This window comes from Salmo trutta, chromosome 14 (assembly GCF_901001165.1).
Source record: "Salmo trutta chromosome 14, fSalTru1.1, whole genome shotgun sequence".
NCBI lineage: Eukaryota > Metazoa > Chordata > Actinopteri > Salmoniformes > Salmonidae > Salmo > Salmo trutta.
The window spans coordinates 71339165-71364045 of record NC_042970.1 but is presented as its reverse complement, the minus strand read 5'-3'; the positions used below and the strand labels follow the sequence as shown (position 1 = coordinate 71364045).

The following is a 24881-nucleotide window of genomic DNA, read 5'->3' as shown; positions in this document are numbered from 1 at the left end:
AGCTATCATTGACACTGTTGTTTTCTTCTGACAGTTGCATTTATTTTACGGTATATTATTTTTAACAAGTCTACCACAGAGAGTAACGCCTGGTTGATTAATGCAGACATCTCAGTCCAGCCTAAAAGGAAGACAGCGGATTAGGGTGAAGTCGCCCCCTCTACACTGATCTTGGGTCAGTTCTGTATTTCCCTCCCTAATGGTTCAGGATAGAATTTGGGGAGAGCAAACTGATCCTAGCTCTGTACCTAGGAGCAACTTCCGGTTACAGTAACTGTATGTCTGTGTACCTATCAGGACTGTCAGACGGTCATAATAAGCAGCTTGGTATTGGTATCTATTAAGATCCCCATTAGCTGCTGGGAAAGCAGCAGCTACTCCTCCTGGGGTCCACACAGAACATGAAACATGACATAATACAGAACAGGTACATCACAAGGACAGCGCTATACACATTTAAAAATGGCACACGTAGCCTACACGGTCCAGTTGCTCTTGGCTTCACTATCAGATTCCGATCCGCAGGGTGGACCAGAAGCATCTTTCAGCACTGACAACTCCATTAAGGAAGTAGAAGAGAGGAGGGGGTGAGAGTCTGCTGCAATGTTAGCCCTGACTACTGGTTACTGGCAGGCACACACCCACCACACACACACACCCTGTACTGGTACCTGGCAGTCACCCACCACAGCAGGGAACCATGCTCCATTGGTTCACTGCCAAACATAGAGTTAGGCTGCCCCCTGCTGGTCATAACCTCAAATGAACAGATGTCATTTATCAAGCAATCTCGGGAAACACAGAACTAAAATCTGTCCATGAGGGATTATTGAGATGGTAGCCTATTATCAAATAAAAGTCAAGTCCTACAGTCTATAAAGGTTTGTTTCATAGGATGCTAAGTAAGGCAATGCAATCTAACAAACAATTACTATTTTCCACATGCTCAACATTTCCGGCCTAATTCCAGTAGCATACTTAAAACGTTGTCACTACACCCATAACAGACCACATGATGTGACAGTGATCCTTCGGTCCAACACATGCAGTAGCCTCCAGCATAAAGAAATAAAGAACACTTGTGTTTACTGCAACCATCACGAGTTAGCAGCATCTGGCTAAATGAAAACAACTGGATCATATTCATGGGACAACATTGACCAGTAGCCTACAACAGGTGTTCCCAACCAGGGGTACAGGACCCCTGGCGGTACTTGAGAAGACTCGAGACCATAGGCTTCGTGGTCAAATGCACATGAGGGGGTACCTGAGGGGTATTCTGGGGCAGAGCCTAATTAAGTTGGTGGTACAGTAACAGAAAAAGGTTGGGAACCACTGGACTACAGTTTACATCTCTACGTCATACGCAAGAAGATGCGCTCATTGCGCCGTTGTTGCCATTGCGTAGCATTAATGGATGGACTGCTTTGCCTTTGGCTTCTTGGCTTGTTGTGTTGTACATCAGCGCAGCGCCACCTCCAGGCGAAGGAAGAGAAGCGGTCCAGAACCAGGGCTGGGCAGGCAGCAGGCTCCCCTCACTGTATCACCGCACCGTGCATCAAAAGATTTACAGGATACAAAACGGATGCTGAATACTCCGTACCTGACAAAGGGTGAGTGAGATGCATGTTTTATTACTCCGCCGTATCTGACCACACCCAGACAATGCATTTGCCTGCCTTAAAGAAAAAAGGCCCGCAAAATGAAAATTCTAGGTTATTTGTGGCCGAGGGTACAAGGCTATGTCGTCCATAACCGTACAGCCCAGACAGCACATCAAATTGGCGACCTAAACAACACGTGATGGGTTATTTTTGTAAACCTTTCAAATGAACCTGTACGTGTAATTCGGTGTTACGCGTTGCCCTAAATGGCACTCGTAATACCACATATGTAAGCTATCGATTATGATAAAGATATCATATAAGCTTTCAACCGCAAAAGGTTACCGACCAGACTGAAAAACAGCAGCATCAGTTGCCATACATCAATAGAGTGTTTAGTACATCCAAAACAGCCTATGTTAATAAAACAAATAATGATTATTGGACACATGGTAAACGTAATAATAAGGTCGCTAACGCAGGGTTGGTTGTTTTTTATGCTCAGGCAGGGCCATCTACAGTAGCTTCCAGAGAGAAATGATGAGCTGTCATTTATCATATAGCTCTGTAATTGAGAGGAGGGAGAACGAGAGAGAGAGACGGCAACGAAACCAATGCAAAAACGTCGGGCACAATTGCGAGACCGAGGCCGCATATAGGGTTAACCAATCCAATTCCACAATGGGGAATCAGGACTGTCTGGTCGCATTCACATATGAACCATCTACACTCATTCGGGGCCTAGATATGACAAGGTGCCTGATTAGATTAAATCTCGCTAAATTACTTTTTCACTGATGGGGCATCGTGAGTCAGCATGGCCTACCAGTAGCATACCCCTTCAAGCATTGCCTATGGAGGCCTGTGTCACTGCAAACTGAATGGTAGGCTAGCTAGGCCATATAGTCGTAGTGTGTTTTTATGTAGGCTACTGTAGGCCTATATATATAGCAATTATGACCAAAAAATGAGCACCAGATGGTATGTTTCTTCTGAGCGGAAACGAGATGACTCTGTCAGTGTGTGTGTGGGTGTGTCCATCTCTCTCTCTCTCTGTCTACCTGCTGGGATCTCTGTGTCTGTCCTGAGTCATACTCATGTTATACAGTATCTTCATGTCTTTCAGGTTGTCTGTCTGGTCTATCTAAGCCATCTGATCAACTATCCAACAGTTATCGTCGTTGTTTAGATCCTGTATGGTAGCCTGTATCACAGCCTGCTGTAACACAATATATCCATCATCACTGAATGGCCACTCTCAGTTCAGTGACATTGGTTCAGTGAGACTTTGGTTTGGTGACCCGGCAACACTCAGTAATTACATTTGGCCGTTAAGCAGGACGTCAAACAGTCAGTGACGTATTATCTCATTTCTTCTGGAATGGTTGCAATGTAGTCTGTTCTAAGGCCTTATTGTTAGCAACAAGGTCCAGTCATACCAGCAGGTCAGTGTGCTGGGCATTTAGTTTAAAAGAAACCTCTTTGCTGAGTTTAGGTGTGACAAAGTTGTTAACTTTATCCCTGTTTGTTTTTAGGTTCTTAATCCATTCTCTTCATTCGACTTTGTCGAAAATAGTTAGAATGTTGTGACAATAATACATTATAACAATAGGCCTACATTTCATTGGTAGAGAGCTTTTTATTTACAGACAAAAATCACAAAGCTCTTTACATTGTGAGCAACCATATAAAATGTTTTAATAAAAAGGGTAATGATTGTGTTCCCTCCATTTACAGTTGGCTGTTATGACTGGTTGTTCTAACTAACTGATACTGACCGTGGGCTCTATTCAATCTGTATTGCTGAAGTGTTACAGATTGCGTGATCGAAATTTAAAGGTAATTTCCCATTGAGCCGAGATATGTAGCGGTTACCGTGAATGCAGTCTCCCGCTAACGCGGGGAACATTGCCTTTAAATTGAATTCACGCTGTACCGTTGAACTTCTGCCACACTGATTGAATGGAGACCCTTGTCTTCTTACACAGGGTGTCATAGGGGTTAAAGGTGAGCAGGTGTGGCAGTGGGCGTGGCAGAGATGAGTGTCTCTTCCTGGTTCCTGGTGAGTGGCGGGGGCATGAGGCACCGCCTCCCCTGGGAGATGATCTTTGTCGGTCGAGACGACTGTGAACTCATGTTACAGGTAAATCATATTTAGTATTGTAGCGAGTCTAGAACGGAACTCTAAACCAGGTACTGGAGAATGTCAGTCCAACACTGTAGCTGTTATGCCTAAACTGTACTACCACTGCTAATGTTATGGAGGTGGGCCGACAAACCTGAAGACGTGCGGTAGCTCCCAGAGCTGATCTCTAGGCTTTAGCTCGGCGGGCTCACACAGTCTTGTCAAGAGACCTGGGTTCGAATCTAGTGGGTCACACTGCTGCAGGTGACTGTTGGACCGAATGTAATCTATGTAATCTGGATTATAAAGAGATTAGCAGGATTATATTGATTGACTAGATAATTGTGTCTTTAGTCCCGCAGTGTGGACAAACAGCATGCCGTTATCAACTATGAGCCATCCACGGACGAACATAAAGTCAAGGACCTGGGAAGCCTGAATGGGGTAAGTAAGATTTTAATAAATATGATTATGAAGTGATTCATGTGCTTCATAAACTGTTCTAAACTGCTAATAATGATATTCCTTTCCTTCCAGACATTTGTGAATGATGTCAGAATACAGGAGCAGGTGTATATCACTTTGAAAATTGACGACAAGTTGAGGTTTGGATATGATATCCTGTCATGGTGCCATTTTGTCTTTGAAGCTTAGCCTACAGTAGTTAATTGAAATTTCATCAATACATAATGAATGAGAGCGACAAAAGAAGGACTTCAAGACCAGAGTACGGGTATATAAAACTGTAAAATAATAACTCTTAATATACTGCCTGAAAAATCATCTAACCTTTCAAACGTACTGCTGTGACTAATGCATAATAGATTAGCATATCTGTTTCTTGACTGCACGTCGCTCGGAATAAGAATGTATACCGTTAAATGACTAAAATGTTAAATATCTGTGCTATCTCCTGTAAAGAGCTAAGCCTGTGCTGTACAATCACCTTTCCTTAACCTGTCTCACATACCAACCTGTTCACTGTGGTGCGAGGAGAGCTCCATGTCCCCGAGGAAGCACTAAAGGTTGGTTGGACAGTAGGCTAAGGAAATAGCTAGTTCTCTTTCTGTGTTTCTTATCATCCTATCTCCTCGCCTTTTTCTCAACCATATCGGAGGAGAGGTTCCAAGGTCCCTCCCCTCTGACTTTATTCTCTAATCCGTTTTGAGGAGGCGAGGAGCGAGGAGGCGAGGACTCGAGGAAATATGAATTGAGAAAGAGCCCCAGTAAAATATGCTCAGAAAGTATTGTGAAAGAAAAGCTCTGAGAAATGCCTTTTTCTACTACGTTGGTTGATGCATGTTTAATGGAGATTATGTTCAGTCAAGAATGGCGGCGGTGTCTGCTGCACGTAGCAAAACCTCACTGCTTTGTTCTAAAGACAAAAACATACTTTATGAGGAACTCGGTGATACATTGTTCAGTTAGGTCTGTTTGAATCCTAACTTGAGTTCTACATGCATAAATTACTCAGACTTTGCGTGAATCATGAACTGATGCCAATTGAGATTTGCACAACAACAAAAAATTCGATGCTCATAACCCAGACTGTGACTACTTTATAATTTCACTGATGCAAGGATAGATTGTCCCATGTATGTTGGTGCAAACATAGAAGAGCTCCTTATTAAACCGACCCTTATAATCATACCTCTAACTGTGTGAGCTCATCTCCTCTCTGTGTTGTCCTGTGTCCTCGTCTATCAGCATGAGAAGTTTAATAGTCAGCTCCTACTGCAGACGGTAAAGCCTCCAGAAGCTGTTCCGGTACCATCCAGACCTGCAGTAGAGGTCAAGGCTGCAGCCCAGGGTGGTTCCGAGGGTGGCTCCGACGGGGCGGTGGCAGTGGGTAGTAAACCCCCTGAGACCAGCAGAGAGGGGGCCGGGGATGAGAAGCTGACAGGTGAGAGGGTCTGCACTCTGCATGGACCTTGGAGGGTGACACAGGTGACAGGATTAGGTTAAGAGAGATGACAGGATTTTGGCGATGCTATACACCCACACAGTCTGTGCTGTGACAACCGTGTGTCCTGTATTTTTAGTTTCCTACGCTAGGCTGTCACCTAAATGTGATTCTAAAGTGCTCTGACTTGGAGACAACTTTGGAGGTCAAACTGTTCTGCCACAATATGTCTTTTGGGGACTTGTGTGGGTACAAAGTGCTAGTTCGAGTTTGCAGAGGTCGTTGTTTGTTTCTCAGGGGACATTGCGGTAGAGCAGCGGTTCCCAACCTTTTTATAGTCCCGTACCCCTTCAAACATTCAACCTTCAGCTGCGTACCCCCTCTAGCACCAGGGTCAGAAACACTCTCAAATGTTATTTTTTGCCATTGTAAGCCTGCCACACACACACTATACGATACATTTGTTAAACTTAAGAATGAGTGTGAGTTTTTGTCAGAAATGGGAAGTGACAAAGAGCTGTTATAGGACCAGGGTACAAATAATAATATAATAATAATCAATAATTTTGCTCTTTATTTAACCATCTTACATATAAAACCTTATTTGTTCATAGAAAATTGTGAATAATTCACCACAGGTTAATGAGAAGGGTGTACTTTTTTTTATTTTACCTTTATTTAACTAGGCAAGTCAGTTAAGAACAAATTGTTATTTTCAATGACAGCCTAGGAACAGTGGGTTAACTGCCTTGTTCAGGGGAAGAACAACAGATATGTACCTTGTCAGCTCGGGGATTCGATCTTGCAACCTTTCGGTTACTTTAACGCTCTAACCACTAGGCTACGCTGCCGCCCTAGTGGCACTTGAACGGATGCACACGGATGCACATAACTCTGCAATGTTGGGTTGTACTGGAGAGAGTCTCAGTCTTAAATCATTTTCCACACACAGTCTGTGCCAGTATTTAGTTTTAATGCTAGTGAGGGCCGAGAATCCATTCTCACATAGGTATGTGGTGCAAATGTCATCAGTGTCTTAACAGCGCGATTTGCCAAGGTAGGATATTCTGAGCGCAGCCCAATCCAGAAATCTGGCATTGGCTTCTGATTTAAATTAAATGTTCACTTGTTGCAATTTCGATGAGGCTCTCTTGTTCAGATATCGGTAAGTGGCCTGGAGGCAGGGCATGAACGGGATAACGAATCCAGTTGTTTGTGTCATCCGTTTCAGGAAAGTATCTGCGTAATTCACTCAGGTGCTTTGCCATATCACATTTGCCATTGTCCGTAAACTTGAGTTCATTTGCACACAAAAAAATCATACAATGATGGAAAGACCTGTGTGTTGTCCTTGCTAATGCAGACAGAGAAGAGCTCTAGCTTCTTAATCATGGCCTCACTTTTGTCCCACACATTGATTATAGTTGCGGAGAGTCCCTGTAATCCTAGATTCAGATCATTCAGGTGAGAAAGAAACATCACCCAGACAGGCCAGTCGTGTGAGAAACTCGTCATCATGCTAGCGGTCAGACAAGTGAAAATTATGGTCAGTAAAGAAAACTTTAAGCTCGTCTCTCAATAAAAATAAAAAAACGTGTCAATACTTTGCCCCTTGATAACAAGCGTACTTCTGTATGTTTTAAAAGCGTTACATGGTCACTGCCCATATCATTGCATAGTGCAGAAAATACACAAGAGTTCAGGGGCCTTATTTTAGCAAAGTTAACCATTTTCACTGTAGTGTCCAAAACGTATTTCAAGCTGTCAGGCATTCCCTTGGCAGCAAGAGCCTCTCGATGGATGCTGCAGTGTACACAAGTGGCGTCGGGAGCAACTGTTTGCACGCTTCCTTACCACTCCACTATGTCTCCCTGTCATGGCTTTTGCGCCATCAGTACAGATACCAATACATCTTGACCACCAAAGTTCATTTGATGTCACAAAGCTGTGCAGTACTTAAAAAAAATATCCTCTCCTGTTGTCCTGGTTTCCAGTGGTTTGCAGAAGAGGATATTTTCCTTAATTGGCCCCCCATAAACGTAACGGACATATACCAGGAGCTGTGCCAAGCCCGCCTCGTCTGTTGACTCATCCAGCTGTAAAGCATATAATTCACTGGCATGTATGCGAAGCAGTAATTGTTTCAAAACATCTCCTGCCATGTCAGTGATGCATTGTGAAATAGTGTTGTTTGATGAAGGCTTTGTCTGTATAGTTTTTTGGGCCTTTACCCCAGCATTGTCCCTGCCATATCTGCGGCAGCAGGAATAGTTAAGTCCTCCACAATAGTATGGGACTTGCCTGTCCTAGCCACTCGGTAGCTCACCATATAAGATGCTTCTAACCCCTTCTTATTAATGGTATCTGTGGCTTTTATACACGTCTTACTACTCAAAAGTTGTCTTAATTCTCGCTCAAAAATCTCCTGTAGCTTATTTTTCAAATTGGCATGTTTTGTTTCTAAATCTCTGCGCAAGAGTGAAGGTTTCATTGAGTTGTGAGATAGTACTTTTGCACATATAACACACTGTGGCTGAGGAAAGTCACTACTCCCAATATAAATGAACCCCAAATCAATGTAGTTCTCATCATATTTACACCTCTTCGATGGTCCACCGTCCCTGTCTGTTGTTCGGTGCTTTCCCGGGTAAGGGGGCAGTAGCTCTTCGGCTGCATCAGATTCACAACTGTCAGTGTCCATGCTAGCTGGGATAACAACAAATGTATAGTAACTGATGCTAGCATTGGATGTGCTCGTGGAAGCAGAACAACTTGTGTCATCGACAGGTGTAGTACTGCTGGTAGTAGCAGTACTACCAGTAGAGCTGGTGTGTGTCTTTATGGACGCGGGCCTAACATTTTTTAACCATTCACCAATTTCCGAGCAAACGGAATGAGCAGCAGCTATGTTTGGCTATATACGTACCGTTAGTGGAATTCCCGCGAGAGAGTAACGTTTAATGTGATTGGATGTTAATTATTTGACTAGGCTACCTGTATTTCACATTGTGTTGTTATTTCACTGAATGCTATTTTTGGCAGTGAAACGAGGCTACTCAGGTCAAGAAAAAAAAACTCACCCAAATGTATAGCCCTGTAATTTATACAAAATATAAATGGACTGTTTGAAAATGTGAATAATATATATATTTTTATAAAATATATATATATATTTTTTAAATGTATGTAAATCACATTTTTATTTGGCGTACCCCCGACATCAATGCGCGTGTGAATAGCTGCGGTAGACAAACTAGGAGGTTAAACTTGTTCTGTCACAGTCTTTTGGAGAACTGTGAGGAAACACAATTTCAGTTCAAAACAAAATCCTTGTCTTTCTTACTGACCTTGTGGATGGTGTCGTATCTTTCCCAGGGGACATTGCAGTACTAAAAAGGGGCACCCCTCTGTACGGCCAGCCTTCCTGGTGGGGGGATGGGGACGCAGACGATGAGAACTCTGGGAAGCAGGATGGGACGACAACTGACAGGAAGCAGGAGAGATCTGAGTCAGGTAGATGCTGTCTAGCCTGGAATACAGACTAAAGTTAGCTGTGTTTCACTTTGTCTGTCTGCCTGTCTGTCTGTCTGCCTGTTTATACATCAATAACCCTACCAGATAACATTAGACTTTTGCCTTTCTGGTAGCATATGACAGCAATTGAATCTCAAAGTCTAAGTCATTGTATTACGCCATCTTGATATCTGCTTGAAACGACAGATGGTAAAGACCCCAAGGAGACAACAGCCGAGGCCCAGGAGAATGGCCTGCACAACTCAAGCCAGGAGCCCAGTTACTTCGAGATCCCCTCCTATACCAACGAACCCCCCTCCCAAGACACGGAAGGCGCCACCGCCGCTAACCCCGCCTCCGGCCCTGAAGCCGTCCCCCAGGGCCACGCCTCCTTCACCATCGAGTTTGACCTGCAGGCGTCCAATAAGGTGACGGTTAAGGACCGGGTGGCGAAGGTGGCGCCGGAGGTGAGGCCACGGCCCCCAAAGAAGGGCGCGGGAGAGGAGCTGAGCGCCCTGCAAACGGCCATGGTGGCGGCGGAGGTGAAAGTAGCTGATTGGCTGGCCCAGAACGAGATCCCATTGGCCCGTACGGAGTCGGTTGACAGAGTGGTGGAGGACGACGGGGAGAGCGTGAAGAGCGATGTGCCAGTTCAGCTGAAGAGTCTTAAAGGTAAGACCAACCAACCAATCACCATAAGAATAGAATTGAGATTTGTCCGTCAGCAAGTCCTCTTGCCATTGCATTACATAGCAGTACACAGTTATTAAACTATGAGACAGTTTCCTAAACACAGATTAAGATTAGTCCTTGATTTGAAAGCATGCTCAATAGATAATCTCCATCGAAAGCGCTTCATAGTTTAGGACTATGCTTAATCGGTGTCTGGGAAACCAACCCAATAGGTTCACAGGATTATAACTGCACACACCAAACGTCCAACCCCCTTCTCTCTCGTTTCAGGTAGTAAACACGAGGACGGTACCCAGAGCGACTCGGAGAACGCAGCCGCGCTGGGAGAGCAACGCCGGGCCGCCCTCGAGGACCACTCCAGGGGGCTGTGGGGCGGCCGACTTGAGGGGTCAGGGGTCAAGATACGAGAGGGGCGCGCCAACGTCCCAGAGGGACTCTTTGCCGAGGAAGATAGCCCAGCCCGACGACACAGATCTTCAGCTTCCAAAATGGCACCCATCGGAGGAGAGTTAAGAGAGAGAGAGAGGACCAAGGATTCAGTTCCTTACCACCGCGACCAACACCAACCAATAGGACTTGGGGGAGGGTATCAGAATCGCCATGGAGACGACTATAGCGACCGGGGTACCTATACCATAGAGATAGAGAACGAAGATAACCAAGAGGAGGAGGCAAGGAGAATGATTGACAAGGTGGGGATGGTCAATAGAGTTTAAACTGTCATTTGAATCCTGTTTCATCTGAATAACTATTTTACACAGTCATGAGTCCCATAATTGGTGTCTTTTTGTCAAGGGCATGGCCTCGTATTTACTGCAAGTGGTACTGTGCAAGTGCACTAAGCCCACATTATGTTGACCTCTTGATTGAATGTTTGGTTGAATGTTTATTGAAGTCCATGTTCTGGTCCAGGTATTTGGTGTGGAGGACTACCAGGCTCTGTCCAGGGTGGGGGGCTATCCTGACATCCAGAGAGAGAGACTGACCACTCAGAGATCAGGCTCAGGAGACAGAGGCAAGCCTGGACGTATCGATCCAGAGGTAACAGCATTTCTGTCTGTCTACACAGAGACTCTCCATTGCAGAGGAGTGAAGGAGTTCAACTCTAAGCCAGACACTCCTGTAGATTTGCTATATTTATACTCCAAGATTAAGACAGACTTCACACGTAACGAAAGCTTTCCGTTTGATGCCATTCCTTGTGGAAAGAATATGATTTTTTTATAAAGAAAAGAAACATGCTCTCAAAAGTGCGGTTTTGTTTGAAGTAGTCCTAAGCATTTTACCTGTAAATAATAGATGTGTACATGCCACTGTGACACTCTGACTAGTAGAATGTGTCCTTGTCTTCCCTGCGCTCTAGTCTCTCCCCTTTATGTTGGGGACTGGGTGTTGTTCAATTTCAGTTTCTCCCCTGTTTGTCCTTCAGTCTCTCCCAGAGGAGCTGGTTGTGGGTGGTCCCAGGTGGGTCTCCCAATGGGCTACTCTGGCAGCCAGCCACATCAGGACTGACCCTGAGGGCTCTGGAGCTGAGTCCCATGTCCACTACCACATTGAGGACAGAGGTACTACTGCTGGGTTTAGACTTGTTCTGAAATTGAAGTGCTTTGCTGTTTTTCAGTTGTTTTTAATCTATTAGTCATACCACTTATTTCAGTATAATGTCAAAAATAACTAGAATAAAGAAAAGAGTGTTGGGTATTTATATTGCCAATATATGAGAGTTAGTTAGACACAGTAGATATTATAGTGTAGAAATGATTATGATTTTTTATACCCTGTCTCTCTATAGCTGAGATCAGTGAGTCCAGTCACTCTGCCTCCATGGCCTCCTCCAGCTATACAGAGCGCAAGAGGAGAACCCTGCCCCAGCTCCCCTCCACCGAGGAGGCAACCCCAGGGGGGAGGAGGTCCCCTGGTCCAGCTCACCGCCCCTCCGATGTGGGGGAGAAACAGGACACTGAACTCCAGGAGAAGGAGAACCAGGAGATGGGGAGAGGAGGGAGGACCAAGCCTGGTGGTGGAGGTGGTGGGGGTAGCCAGGCTGGTAGTGTGGGTGGAAGCACCAGAGGAAGTCCGAAAAAAGGCTCTCCAGCGAAGAACCAAGATGCGGGAAGCCGGAGAGAAACTGTGTTGGCGAAACTGCTTCCTCGGCCAGTGAGTAGTGGGGGGAAGAGACTGGAGGAGGCACGGAGGAGGAAGAAGGAGATGGAGGAGAAGGCTAAAGAAAGGGAGAGTGCTGGGAAGCCGCTTCTTAGACAAGAGAGCTTTACGGTGGAGAGACCCAGCACCAACGTCCCCCAGGAGCTCATCCCACGGATTGACACGCAAACTGGGGCACGAATACTGACAAAGGAGGGCAAGGTAGATAGTACCACCCAGCAGAAGGACTCCGAGGCGGTGGCTGCGTTTCTGGAGACAACGGTATCAGACCTGGGTGAACCAATTAGCCAGTCCATCGAGGGGTCTTTGTCGCCCGAGTCGGATGTGGACACCACCAGCACCGTTAGCCAGGCAGCGGGCGTCGGAGGGCGGAAGGTGGACCACCAGAAGAGACGTACCCTAGCGGCCCAGCAGAAAGAGAGGGAGAAGACGGTGCTGTGTTCCTCCACCAAGGGGCCTACCAGAGCCAGAGATACCCAGGATAGGAAACCCAAATCCAGACCGTCTGGAGGACAAGGGACCCGCCAAGCTGGTCGTGCCTGGACCTCCCTGGACCTAACAGATGACGATGTCAACTCCAACTCCCTCCTCTCCGACTCCCAACCCTCCATACAGGAGGTTAGCTCCCACAGTTCCCATGCCAGAACCCAGGCCGGAAGCACCAGAGTGGAGGCTAGCACCAAGGCTAGCCGGGCTAAAAACACACAGGCATCCAGCACCACCACAAACACCCTCAGTAAACCTACCACCACCTTGCCCAAGGTGCGGCCCACCCGGGCCTCGATACTCAGACGTGCCCGTTTGGGGGACTCCTCCGATACCGAACCCGCCGACATGGACCGGATGTCCGTAGCCTCCGAGGCTAGCACCGCTAGCTCCAGGTCCGCGGCTCCCGGACCAGGGATCCGGAGAGGCCTGTCCCGCATTGAGGCCCTGGCCCAGCCCAGGAAGCCCAGGATGGGATCTCCGTCTGCCCAGAGTGACTCAGAGGCCACTGGGGGCCGTAGCCGGGGGATAGGGGCTCGTAGCATTGCTACCGACTACGCCGTCCGACAGGGACTCAGAGGAGTCAGCAACATGGGAGGGATAATACCCAGGGCCAGGGCTAACAGCGCCTCCAAACTACCTGACAAGTCTAAGGGCTACATCACCTCCACGGGTAACATACTGTACTGTCTGATACAGAAGTAGTGTTTCTGAGTGACTGTTCTCTAGTAACTTACCCACCGCAATGATTGATTTTGTATCATGTTTGTGCTATAGTCTTTTTGTAGGTTCTGTCATTATTGAGCATCTTTACGTACATACGTCCTCTCACTGTCAACTGCGTTTATTTTCAGCAAACTTAGCATGTGTAAATATTTGTGTGAACATAACAAGATTCAACAACTGAGACATAAACTGAACAAGTTCCACAGACATGTGACTAACAGAAATGGAATAATGTGTCCCTGAACAAAGGGGTCAAAATAAAAAGTAACAGTCAGTATATGGTGTGGCCACCAGCTGCATTAAGTACTGCAGTGCATTAACTCCAGGGTGCTGAAAAAGGGACGTTTCTTTTTTTACTGAGTTTATGAGTAAAATCTCTTCTATGGACAGTTGTGTGTATCCAGTAGTGGTAAAGCCCTCAATCACTACTGCTGCTACTGACAAAACATCTTCTCTTGACTCCAGCTGGTGGCCGGTGGCGCCGGATGCCCATGGACTACGCCTCCACCTCTGAGGACGAGTTCGGCTCCAACCGCCATCCGTCCAAGCACGGCGGTCCCGCCCGGCAGTTTGCGTCGCCGCGGCTGACCCAGCTGGGTGGCTCCGCCCCTGCCACGCCCAGTCCGGGGGGCATAGCGGCTCTGAGGCAGCAGTCAGCAGGCAGAGAACAGGAGGAGTACATGAAGGACTGGACCACTCACAGTGAAGAGATCGCCAGGTATGGAGGAGCAGTCTGTACTGTACATATAGAAAGATAATGTAGGGTCAATTCTATAGGGGAGCAATCTCACTAGGCCTATACAATATAATAGGGTTAATTCTATAGAGGAGCAAATTACTTTGAGAACCAGTATAACCTCAAATGTATCCATTTTGCAACATTCATTAATTTGTTTTATGCACTATATACACCATAATACACAATATAAGTAAAATCAAGGTTTATTTAACTGATTCATTCCCTGTATGTTGACAGGATCAGTCAGGACCTAGCCAAAGACCTGGCCATGCTGGCCAGGGAGATCCATGACGTGGCCGGAGAGATCGACTCAGTCAGCCCAGCCGCTAGTGCTGCCACTGACCCAGGAGCCATGGTACTGCACATCCCACGATGCAATAATCACACTTTATGTAGCTGTTGACATCAGTCATGATTTCCCCAAAAGTCTGAGCTACATGTACATATCAGGGCCCATATTCATAAAGCGTCTCAGAGTAGGAGTGCTGATCTAGGAATATGATCAAAATTCTAAAAACTGAGCCTAGATCAGTACTCCTATCAGAAGCTACATAAATACGGGCCCTGAAGCCTGCTCCTTGTGAATATTGTGGATTTACAGTACCAGTCAAAAGTTTGGACACACCTACTCATTCCAGGGTTTTTCTTTATTTGTACTATTTTCAACATTGTAGAATAATAGTGAAGACATCAAAACTATAAAATAACACATATGGAATCATATAATAACCAAAAAATTGTTAAAACAAATCAAAATATATTTTAGATTCTTCAAAGTAGCCACCCTTTGTCTTGATGACAGCTTTGCACACGCTTGGCATTCTCTCAACCAGCTTCACCTAGAGTTTCACCTAGAGTTCCACCATATGCTGAGCACTTGTTGGCTGCTTTTCCTTCACTCTGCAGTCCAACTCATCCCAAACCATCTCATTTGGATTGACGTCGGGTGATTGTGGAGGCATTGGTAATCTGATGCAGCACTCCATCACTCTCCTTCTTGGTCAAATAGCACTTTTCCAGCCCGGAGGTGTGTTGGGTCATTGTCCTGTTGAAAAAACAATGATAATCCCACTAAGTGCAAACCAGATGGGATGGCATATCGCTGCAGAATGCTGTGGTAGCCATGCTGGTTAAGTGTGCCTTGAATTCTAAATAAATAACAGACAGTGTCACCAGCAAAGCACCCCCACACCTCCTCCTCCATGCTTCACGGTGGGAACTACACACGCGGACATCATCTGTTAACCTATTCTGCGTCTCACAAAGACACGGCGGTTGGAACCAAAAATCTCAAATTTGGACACAGACCAAAGGACAGATTTCCACGGGTCTAATGTCCACTGCTCGGGTTTCTTGGCCCAAGCAAGTCTCTTATTATTGGTGTCCTTTAGTAGTGGTTTCTTTGTAGCAATTCGACCATGAAGGCCTGATTCACACTGTCTCCTCTGAACAGTTATTGTTGAGATGTGTCTGTTACTTGAACTCTGTGATACATTTATTTGGGCTGCAATCTGAGGTGCAGTTAACTCTAATGAACTCATCCTCTGCAGCAGAGGTAACTCTGGTTCTTCCTTTCCTGTGGCGGTCCTCATGAGAGCCAGTTTCATCATAGCGCTTGATGGTTTTTGCGACTGCACTTGAATAAACTTTCAAAGTTCTTGAAATGTTCCACATTGACTGACCTTCATGTCTTAAAATAATGATGGACTGTCGTTTCTCTTTGCTTATTTGAGCTGTTCTTGCCATAATATGGACCAAATAGGGCTATATTCTGCATACCACCCCTACCTTGTCACAACACAACTGATTGGCTCAAACACATTTAGAAGGAAAGAAATTCCACAAATTAACAAGGCACACCTGTTAATTGAAATGCATTCCAGGTTAATACCTCATGAAGCTGGTTGAGAGAATGCCAAGCGCGTGTAATGAACACGATGGGAGACAGAGAGCTCAGTACAGGCAGGGAAAAGGCTAGTAACATCGTCTGGGAGATCAGACAATAGGTTGATAACAGGAAATCCGATAGGCTAAAGTACAGGCAGGGAATAGGCAAAAGGCGTCGTTAGTGAGCCAGGAAGAAACTATCATACACAGGATGCTTAAATTACAGGAAAGCCAGCGCTCCGACTAGAAGTGTGTCACAAAACAAACAATACCTCAAAATGATGGGGTGCAAAGAACTGAACTAAATAGTGTTTGATAATGACATACAGGTGTGTGAACAGGTGATCAGAATTCAGGTGATTGGGATCTGGAGAGTGAGCTGCGTTCAGGGGATCTATGTGTTTGAGAGTGTGAGCTGGAAAGTGGGCTGGAAAATGAGCCACGTTCAGGGGATCTAGGTGTTTGAGAGTGTGAGCTGGGAAGTGGGCTGGAAAATGAGCCGCGTTCAGGGGATCTAAGTGTTTGAAAGTGTGAGCTGGAAAGTGGGCTGGAAAATGAGCCGCATTCAGGGGATCTATGTGTTTGAGAGTGTGAGTTGGAAGCAGACGTTACAGAGTGTGCAAAGCTGTTATCAAGGCAAAGAGTGGCTACTTTGTAGAATCTCAAATCTCAAATATAGTTCTATTTGTTTAACACTTTTTTGGTTACTACATGATTCCATATGTGTTGTTTCATAGTTTTGATGTCTTCACTATTCATCTACAATGTAGAAAAGAGTAAAAATAAAGAAAAACCTTGGAATGAGTAGATGTGTCCAAACTTTTGACTGGTACTGTATATATCAGAAAATAAATTACATTGTATTGGGTGCTTTGCCCAGTTGGAGGAGCGAGTTTTTGACGATGGCTTGGATCTGGAGAGCGGCCCGTCAACAGAGAGCATTCTGGGTAATAACGTCCGCCCCGTGGAGCTCCGGCCACGCAACTCTAACAGACAGGGTCCCCGCGCCATTCGCCGCCAGACCTGGAACAGAGAGGACGTGAGTTGTTGCCGCTTGGAATCCAAACTAAAAATAATAATAATTGAAAGTATTTGATTGTACTCTGGTTTAGCCTGGTTTCTAGTCTATTTCAGCTTGTCTTTATCCAATGTGTGTTTATAATGACAATGGCAACATTACCAGTTTGAGATAAAGAAGTTTGAAAAACAGTCGTTAGAGAGAGAGACAAACACAGCCCATAAACCAAAAGGACTTGATGTCAGGGTGAATTGATCCTATCCCATCAGAAACCTACTGTATTATTGATGAAACAGTGTGTAACTTGAAAAGTTATTAATAAACCAATTATGCACATTGGAGCAGTCTTGATATAACATTTTGAACTTAAATGCAATGGTTCATTGGATCAGTCTAAAACGTTGCACATACACTGCTACCATCTAGTGGCCAAAATCTAAATTGCGCCTGGGCTGGAATAATACATTATGGCCTTTCTCTTGAATTTCAAAGATGGTACAAAAAAAACGGTTGTTTTGTTCTTTGGGTATGTGGGTATGTCATTTTGGGTATGTCATGTATGTCATTTTAGGCGAAAATTGAAAAAAGGGGTCCGGTCCTTAATTACACATTTATTACTATATTAATGATGGATGATGCTGGTTTCTGGGAGATTTGGGCAAAAATAAGCTATTGTATATCTAATATCCTCATGGTTTTGTGACTGCATATAGCCTTGGTATCCCTGCCTGTCCTAGTTATTATGCTATTTTAGGTGTTTACTGAAGCACCTCTTGCATAAGACCTCCTCTTTTCCTTGTTGTTTCCCCTCAGGCGGTGTTGGACAGTTTACTATTAGCATCTGTGACCCAGCTCTCTGCACGGATACGCCATTCTGTGGACAAAACAGCAGGCAAAATCAGGTAGGCATCACCTTTCATCACGATTCATTCAAAGAAAAGGAATGTGAAATAATGAATTCCCTGATTTTGATGAAGTGTTAGGAGTGTTTTATGAGTTGCAAGAAAACCCAAGCAGTGTGATATAATAGGCTAGCGTTTGACTTTGAAGTCATTTGATTCTGAATACATGCAGCTACATGCTGTGCTTTGAACTGGATCAAATCCGGATAACGACAACGAAGAATCAGTAGTGTTGTATAAGATATGATGGCTTGTATCCTATAAAATACTGTATCCTAATTTGCGTATTATGAATGGCACTTCATAAAGGTTAAGATGACAACTTGAAACATCCATCCTCACTTTTGAAACATCAGAAACCACTTCCATGTCCCCCCTCAACCCATTTCACACGAATTAAATCACTCGACGTGATCATATAACAGATTTTTTCTTCTCCAGGATATTATTCAAAGATAAGGACCGGAAATGGGATGAGATTGAGAATAAACTCCAAGCCGAGCATGACTCTCTACTCCTCCAGACTTCCAGCACGGTAAGGTGCCAGAGCCCTACTGTCCTGACCTCACACCCTGTCTCTTGCTGTACCACCCAGCTGCTGGGATAAATGACTGCAGAGGGCAGGTGGACCTAGTTTCAAGTTCAGGTTTCAAGTTGTATTAGTCGTAGGTATGGGATACAGTATACACCGTCCAACCAAATGTGTACTGGCAGGTTCCTTCTGGACAATACAACCACAATAAAACTTAATAAAAGATAATAGAAACATCAAGTTAATGGTTCCGTAGAATTGAATAAACATTTTAGCATAAGTATAATACAGGAAGGCACAATTTATAGTCCAATATTTACACGTGTTTTGGGGGAATGGGGGTCGGGGGGGCAAGTGTTTAAATTGCGCAGTATTTAGAAATAATAATAACATTCTGGTAGCGGCAGTTGTGATGTGTGTGTAGCATGAATGTATATGTGTCTGTGTAGGTGTGTGAATGTCAGGGAGTGCATGTATGCTAAGGTAAGGAGAATCAGAGCAGGTGGTCAGTCCAGTTCAAGTGTTCAGCAGTCTGATGGCTTGTAGATAGAAACTGTCTCTGAGCCTGTTGGTATCAGAACTCATGCTCCAATAACGTCAGCCCAACGGTAAGGGAGTGAACAGCTCGTGGCTGGGGTTTGTGGAGTCCTTGATGATGCTGCGGGCCGTCCTCAGTCACCGTTTCGAGTAGATGTCCTGGATGGGTGGGAGCACGGTCCCAGTGATGTACTGGGCCGTCTTCACCACCCGCTGGAGGGCCTTGCGGTCATAGACGGAGCAATTCCCGTACCAGGCCGGGATGCAACCGGTCAGGACGCTCTCGATGGTGCAAGAGAAGTGCCTGGTAAAAATGGAAACACAAACCAGAGAGTGCTTATTTGGGGTGATGATGCAACAAAGCTTTGGGACGGTAAATAATTGATGACTTCTACCACCATCTGGGTAGCTCGGAGTAGTTTTAAAGGCCATCATTGGCTGATGGTGCTGTTGCATTAATCATGTCTGTTAAGCCTGACAAACACCCAGATGTAGTAGGACGATCTAAACAGAAGGTGGTAAAGGGGTGAGGTAAGGACGTGTTTCTCAAACCTGCCCCCCGGTCTGCACAGTCACATTTGTTTAATTGAGACGTGAGTTGGCAGCAATTTCTGAATCAAGATAATAAGTCACTTCCTCTCAATTCTGGAAGTATAAGTTATGATGTTTCTTGATTGTAATAAAGTATTTTGATATCCACTTTAATTGATGAGGTTTGACTCCCCCCTCTCTCTCTCTTTTCTCTCCCTCTCTCTCTCTCTCCCTCCCTCCCTCTGTCTCTCTCCCTCCCTCTGTCTCTCTCCCTCCCTCCCCCCTCTGTCTTTCTCTCTCTCCCTCCCTCTCTTGCCTCTCTCTCACTCTCTCACTCCCTATCTTTCTCTCTCTCTGAGAGTATAACATAACATTCGACAACCGTATCAAACATCACATCAGAATCAAGTGTCACTTGTGTGAATGGCGATAATATGTCCGTCCTGGGATTTGAACCGACAACCTTTCAGTCCCACCTCCCTATATCAGCTATCCCTCCTCACTGTCCTCCCGTATTAAAAAGTGCCTCAGAGTAGGAGTGCTGATCTAGGATCAGGTCCCTCATGTTCATATCATTTTATTTATCCTATATCAGAACTTCCATTCAAGCTGGAGGAGAGGAGCAGTTTGATTAGTCAAAGGACTTGACTTATAGTCTGTTGTCGTGGGTGGTCCAAAAAATACTGCCTTGCTCAGGAACAAGGTTGTAAATTCAGACTGAACACAGTGGCTGGCCTTAGGCTACCTCTCAGTGATGTGTCTGTTCACCTGAGTCCAAATGGAGGGGATGATTATGCCACGTTTTAATTGCTTCAACTTTTCCCAGTAGAAAGGAGGAAGGTAACAAGGGTCAATCTGATGTTGTTGTTGTATAAGGAAGGTAACAGGTGAGGACGTCGATGTCTTATTGTGAACGGTATCCCTTCTTCAATTCCCTAAACAATTTCTGTGTTTTTTGTTGACCTTTTTGTTTGTTGTGTGGTTGTTTACCAGGAGATCACCACCATCCTCCAGGATCTGAAGAGAGTGGAGAGACAGTTACTAGGTATGAGTCCTGAGACAGTCATACATGATTTGATTTCAGCTGTATATAGTACAAGTCATAGAGATATACAGTTAGCATCTGCATAGAGCATCTATATTCATACGTATTTCATCATATCAATCATCACATTTTTCTATAAATAAATCTTCCATTCTCTGATTGTTTGCTTGCTTGATTGACTGATTGACAGACCTCTTTGACTGACTGATTGACAGACCTCCTCTTTGATTGACTGATTGACAGACCTCCTCTTTGACTGACTGATTAACAGACCTTCTCCTCTTTGATTGACTGATTGACAGACCTCTTTGACTGACTGATTGACAGACCTCCTCTTTGATTGACTGATTGACATTCCTTCTCCTCTTTGATTGACTGATTGTCAGACCTTCTCCTCTTTGATTGACTGATTGTCAGACTTTCTCCTCTTTGACTGACTGATTGACAGACCTTCTCCTCTTTGACTGACTAATTGACAGACCTTCTCCTCTTTGCTCCACAGTGATTGATGTGATGGTGGATCCGGACGGCACCCTGGATGCCCTGACCAGCCTGGGACTGACCAGCCCTCTGACCGACCTGCAGAGGGTCAGTCCTGGGGCAGTGGGGCCCTCCGCTGCGGGTCACCCCCCTGGAGGTAGTAGTGGAGAAGGCCCTTCTAGCAGCACCCTGTCGGCTCCCAGCGGTGGACCCTCCTCGGGGGCTTCAGGCACCTCTACCCAGGTGGCAGAGAGAGACCTGGGACTCCATGTGAATAATAATCTGCCCTCTAGTGGTGGAGAACAGAACTGTGTAGTTCATAAATGAGGAGGATGCTGGATCTAGAACACACTACAAAAGTACAACTACCTAAACACGTGCTTGGAGGGGCCCTGATTGAGGCTCACTACTAGGGAGGATGGTAAAAGACTTGGAGAGATGGGATTCCCACTGGGCACAGACGTCAATTCAATGTCTATTCCACATTGGTTCAACGTCATTTCATTGAAATGACGTGGAAACTATGTTGACTCAACTAGTCCACGCCCAGTGGGTTGATATTTCCTTCAATGTCTGGAGAAACCTCCTGAACATCAGACCTGACCAAAAGAGAAGTAAATAAACACTTTTTAATCTTTGTCTATGACATACCAATCCATTTGTTCATATGAATTGGAGCCAACGGTGAGCTTGTTCTGTAGCTATAACATGTGTATAGAAAGGTTGTGAAAGGATTATGCACTGTCAATACAATCTATGTACCAGTACATGTCCTACAGTCCGTTATCAATACTACTATATCAATATTCTTGGACACGTTTGAAAAGTATCAAGAGTTATTTTGCGTTATGGTCTGCTAACGGCACCTGTTGCTGGTTGATTGATGACTTTTCAGAAGACTTTTGATATGATTCTGTTTGTGTTCGACAGTGTTGCCGATTGTGTAACACCGTGTGACTTTAAACGCTAAAAACAAATGGTTCTATATAGTGGCAAATAAGGGTTCTTTGGCTTTGGTTCTTTAACCATATCCATAACGTTCTAAATGGAACCTGTATGGTGATATGAAGGGCCTTTTCCATTAAAAAAGGTTATATAGAGAGCCAAAAAGGGTTCCGCTGTGGTTCCAACCCTTTTGGGGGCTATATAGAACCCTTTTTCTTTTCATGGAGAATGGTTCTGTAAAGAACCTTCTCAATCTCAAAGGTTTTTTAAATCAGATTTAATAGACATATTATATTGTTAAAATTCCATAGGTTTTATTATTGTTGAATCAGGTGTGCTAGCTCTGGAACAGCTGGGGGTTCCTGAGGAGAGAATTACATAATCAACCCCTCTCAATTGACACAAGGCCGTACGTGAGTTTGTCACTGGCTATAGTCACCTATTGTATCACGTGTAGCAGTATAACCCAACAGATTAGACTAACTGACATTACACTCTTACTCACGGTTGGACAAAAAGAGCTGTTAGCAAACCACTCCCCAAAATATTCAAATGAGCCGCCGTCCCTACATTTTAATTATCGCTAAAAGCAAAGAACCATTGAAGGGCTCAAAGGGTTATTTGGGTCAGTATGGTTCCACATAGAATCATCACCCTTCCCAAAGAACCCTCGAGGAACCCTATTTTCTTAGTGTACAGGCTACTACTTACAAGCGATGAAGTCACTGCTTTGACTGATAAGCTTGCATTTGACTGATGAGCTTGCATTTGACTGTTGCCTGTCTGCTTTGTGGTTCCAACCCTTTTGGGGGCTATATAGAACCCAAATTACAACAAAAACGAAATGGAAATCATGGTTCAGCATTGGAGAATAGAATTCAGTGTCTTTCTGAAAATATTTTTCAGAATATCCTGCCATTATGCATAGCATAGCATAGCTCAGCAAATATTGTGAATATGAACATATAGCATACTGTATCTGTTAGCTGACTTGTAGCACTTGCAGCTTGGTGCGCTTGTTCTAATATTACGATTTTTCCACTAAAGAGAGACCAATATTATTCTTTATTTATTCAGATAAAAAGACATAGGGTATGTACAGTGTTATGTATCCATTTAAATGTGTATAATAGGATTATATTATTATAATTCTCCCATCCATGCCTTCCCTTGTGGAGTGATACAGTATGTCTTAAGAATGATGCATCAAAGATAGCTGTACTGTATGTTACTAATAACTAACTACTGTAGGCTAGGTGGTAAAGTAGCTTCCTGAAAAATGTGTTCCCGAAAGTAGTCCCCATATCCAAGTGTGTTACGTCACAAAGTGCCCATTGTCAAAACCATGAGAGTGTTGATGAAAGTATAAGATGGAAATAGCCTGGGTTGCCTCATGTCTGGCATGACATGTGCGTAAGGAGTTGGAAAGAGTGCAGAAGCAGACTGGCACGCAGGCTAGGAGATGTAGCTAAGCTAACGTTTGTTGATTTGCACATGTTAAAGCTGAGGTGATTCACCACAGAGTGGTGGTGTTAGTAAGGATATCTGTCGATAGTAAGGATACGTAACATCTGTTGACCAAAACAGGTCTGGGTGTACTCCTTGTGGATGCTGGGTTTCATTGGAACTTGTTTTGATTGAGAACTGGTTTTTATTATCCATTATGATTGAGTCCACAGTAGGCTGGTGAGGGGAGGACGGCTCATAATAATGACTGGAATGAAGTGAATGGAATGGTATCAAACACAAGGAAACCATGTGTTTGACGTGTCAATACCATTCCATTCCAGCCATTACTATGAGCCCGTCCTCCCCAATTAAAGCACCACCAGCCAGCTGTGATTGAGTCATGGAACTCACACTAGTGTTCTGGTTAACGTACTCGAAGAACAGATCTGAGTAAAAGCCAGCATAGAAAGGGAAACCAGGATCATGTTCAGTCGGGAGAAAACCTTTTGAAATGAAGTTAAGCGGGTTAGGTAACCACTCATTTTCATTATCCGTTGCAAAACATTTTGCTACAGTGTACCCTACTGAACATGACCAAGTGCTGAGAGAAACCATGAAATGTACCGGGAAATTAAATGGACCCAGGAAGTAAAATGGACCAGGAAGTAGCTCTATATACCCCATAGAGCAAGATAGAGGACACAACATTGTATCTGTCCCTTCATGGCGTCTGAGAGCATACAGCACCATTGAGGCCATCTCCATTTTGAAGTGGTTACTTTTCTTATTCTACTACTATGAGTTGGTAAACAAACTGAAAGGGTGCACACTGCCACCTGGAGTGTGTTATTTGAACAGTTATAAATCCAAGGTTTATGATTTACTGCCACCTGCCGTTATGGAATATTTGTTCACAAGTGTAATTCATTGGCTGATCCCTCCTGATGAGCTGGTTTGAATTATGTGATCATTTCTTAACCCATAAGATGTCCCACCCAGTTCTACTTAAAAATGGTGAAAGTCCTCAATGGTGCTGCCCATGCTAAAATGGCTTTTAGGCACTAGAGTCCTCTATCTACCTCTATGACATACCCGTACTGTATCTGGATGTCCTGCCTCATACCAATGTTTACACATGAATGTAACCTGATCGTAAATGTTGATGTTTCTCAGCCAAAACAGCTTGATTATTAATAAAGAAAATAGCATTTTGTGGCTCATTAGTAAGGTCTTTATTGTCTTTATGTCATTTCAAACCTTTTACATGTTTCTGCTTGTATATTTTGTACGGATAGGTTTTCTAATTGTCATGATTTATTTGTTATCTTTGTAAGATAATGGTTACATGATTTTTGTTTGTCTACTTTTGACTGATTTTAATAAACTGCATGACTATCATTGACAGTTTTTTTTCCATGTGAATTTCATATCCAGAAACCTATGCTGTATATATTTCGAAACACATGTTGGGACAATAACTGTAAATTCTATGAAATATTTTAGTCAGTCGGCTGCTACTGTAAAGATTCCCTGGCTGCAGTATGTTAACCCTCCCTGCTTTTCTCCCTCAGCGCCACACTCAACCCTACCCCATTGTCCGACC

The 24881-nt window shown here is 44.5% G+C and overlaps 1 protein-coding gene across 3 annotated transcripts; it reads left to right on the top strand.

The window, feature by feature from the left end:
• The first annotated feature begins 1432 nt into the window (after nt 1-1432).
• On the top strand, nt 1433-24676 carry LOC115147268 (centrosomal protein of 170 kDa-like). Of its 3 annotated transcripts, none has more exons than XM_029689417.1 (20): nt 1433-1613; nt 3414-3443; nt 3593-3747; nt 4084-4173; nt 4267-4345; nt 4696-4754; nt 5437-5632; nt 9008-9145; nt 9353-9817; nt 10109-10530; nt 10751-10879; nt 11268-11403; nt 11631-13160; nt 13679-13931; nt 14190-14307; nt 16720-16878; nt 17671-17759; nt 18201-18294; nt 20353-20404; nt 20907-24676. In XM_029689417.1, the coding sequence occupies exons 3-20, from the start codon at nt 3643-3645 to the stop codon at nt 21209-21211; spliced, it is 4419 nt and encodes a 1472-aa protein (XP_029545277.1). In that variant the 5' UTR covers nt 1433-1613; nt 3414-3443; nt 3593-3642; the 3' UTR covers nt 21212-24676. The 3 variants fall into 3 exon arrangements, with proteins under 3 accessions (XP_029545277.1, XP_029545276.1, XP_029545275.1); XM_029689416.1 differs by having other exon boundaries at nt 3342-3443; XM_029689415.1 differs by lacking the exon at nt 3414-3443.
• The last annotated feature ends 205 nt before the right edge of the window (nt 24677-24881 follow it).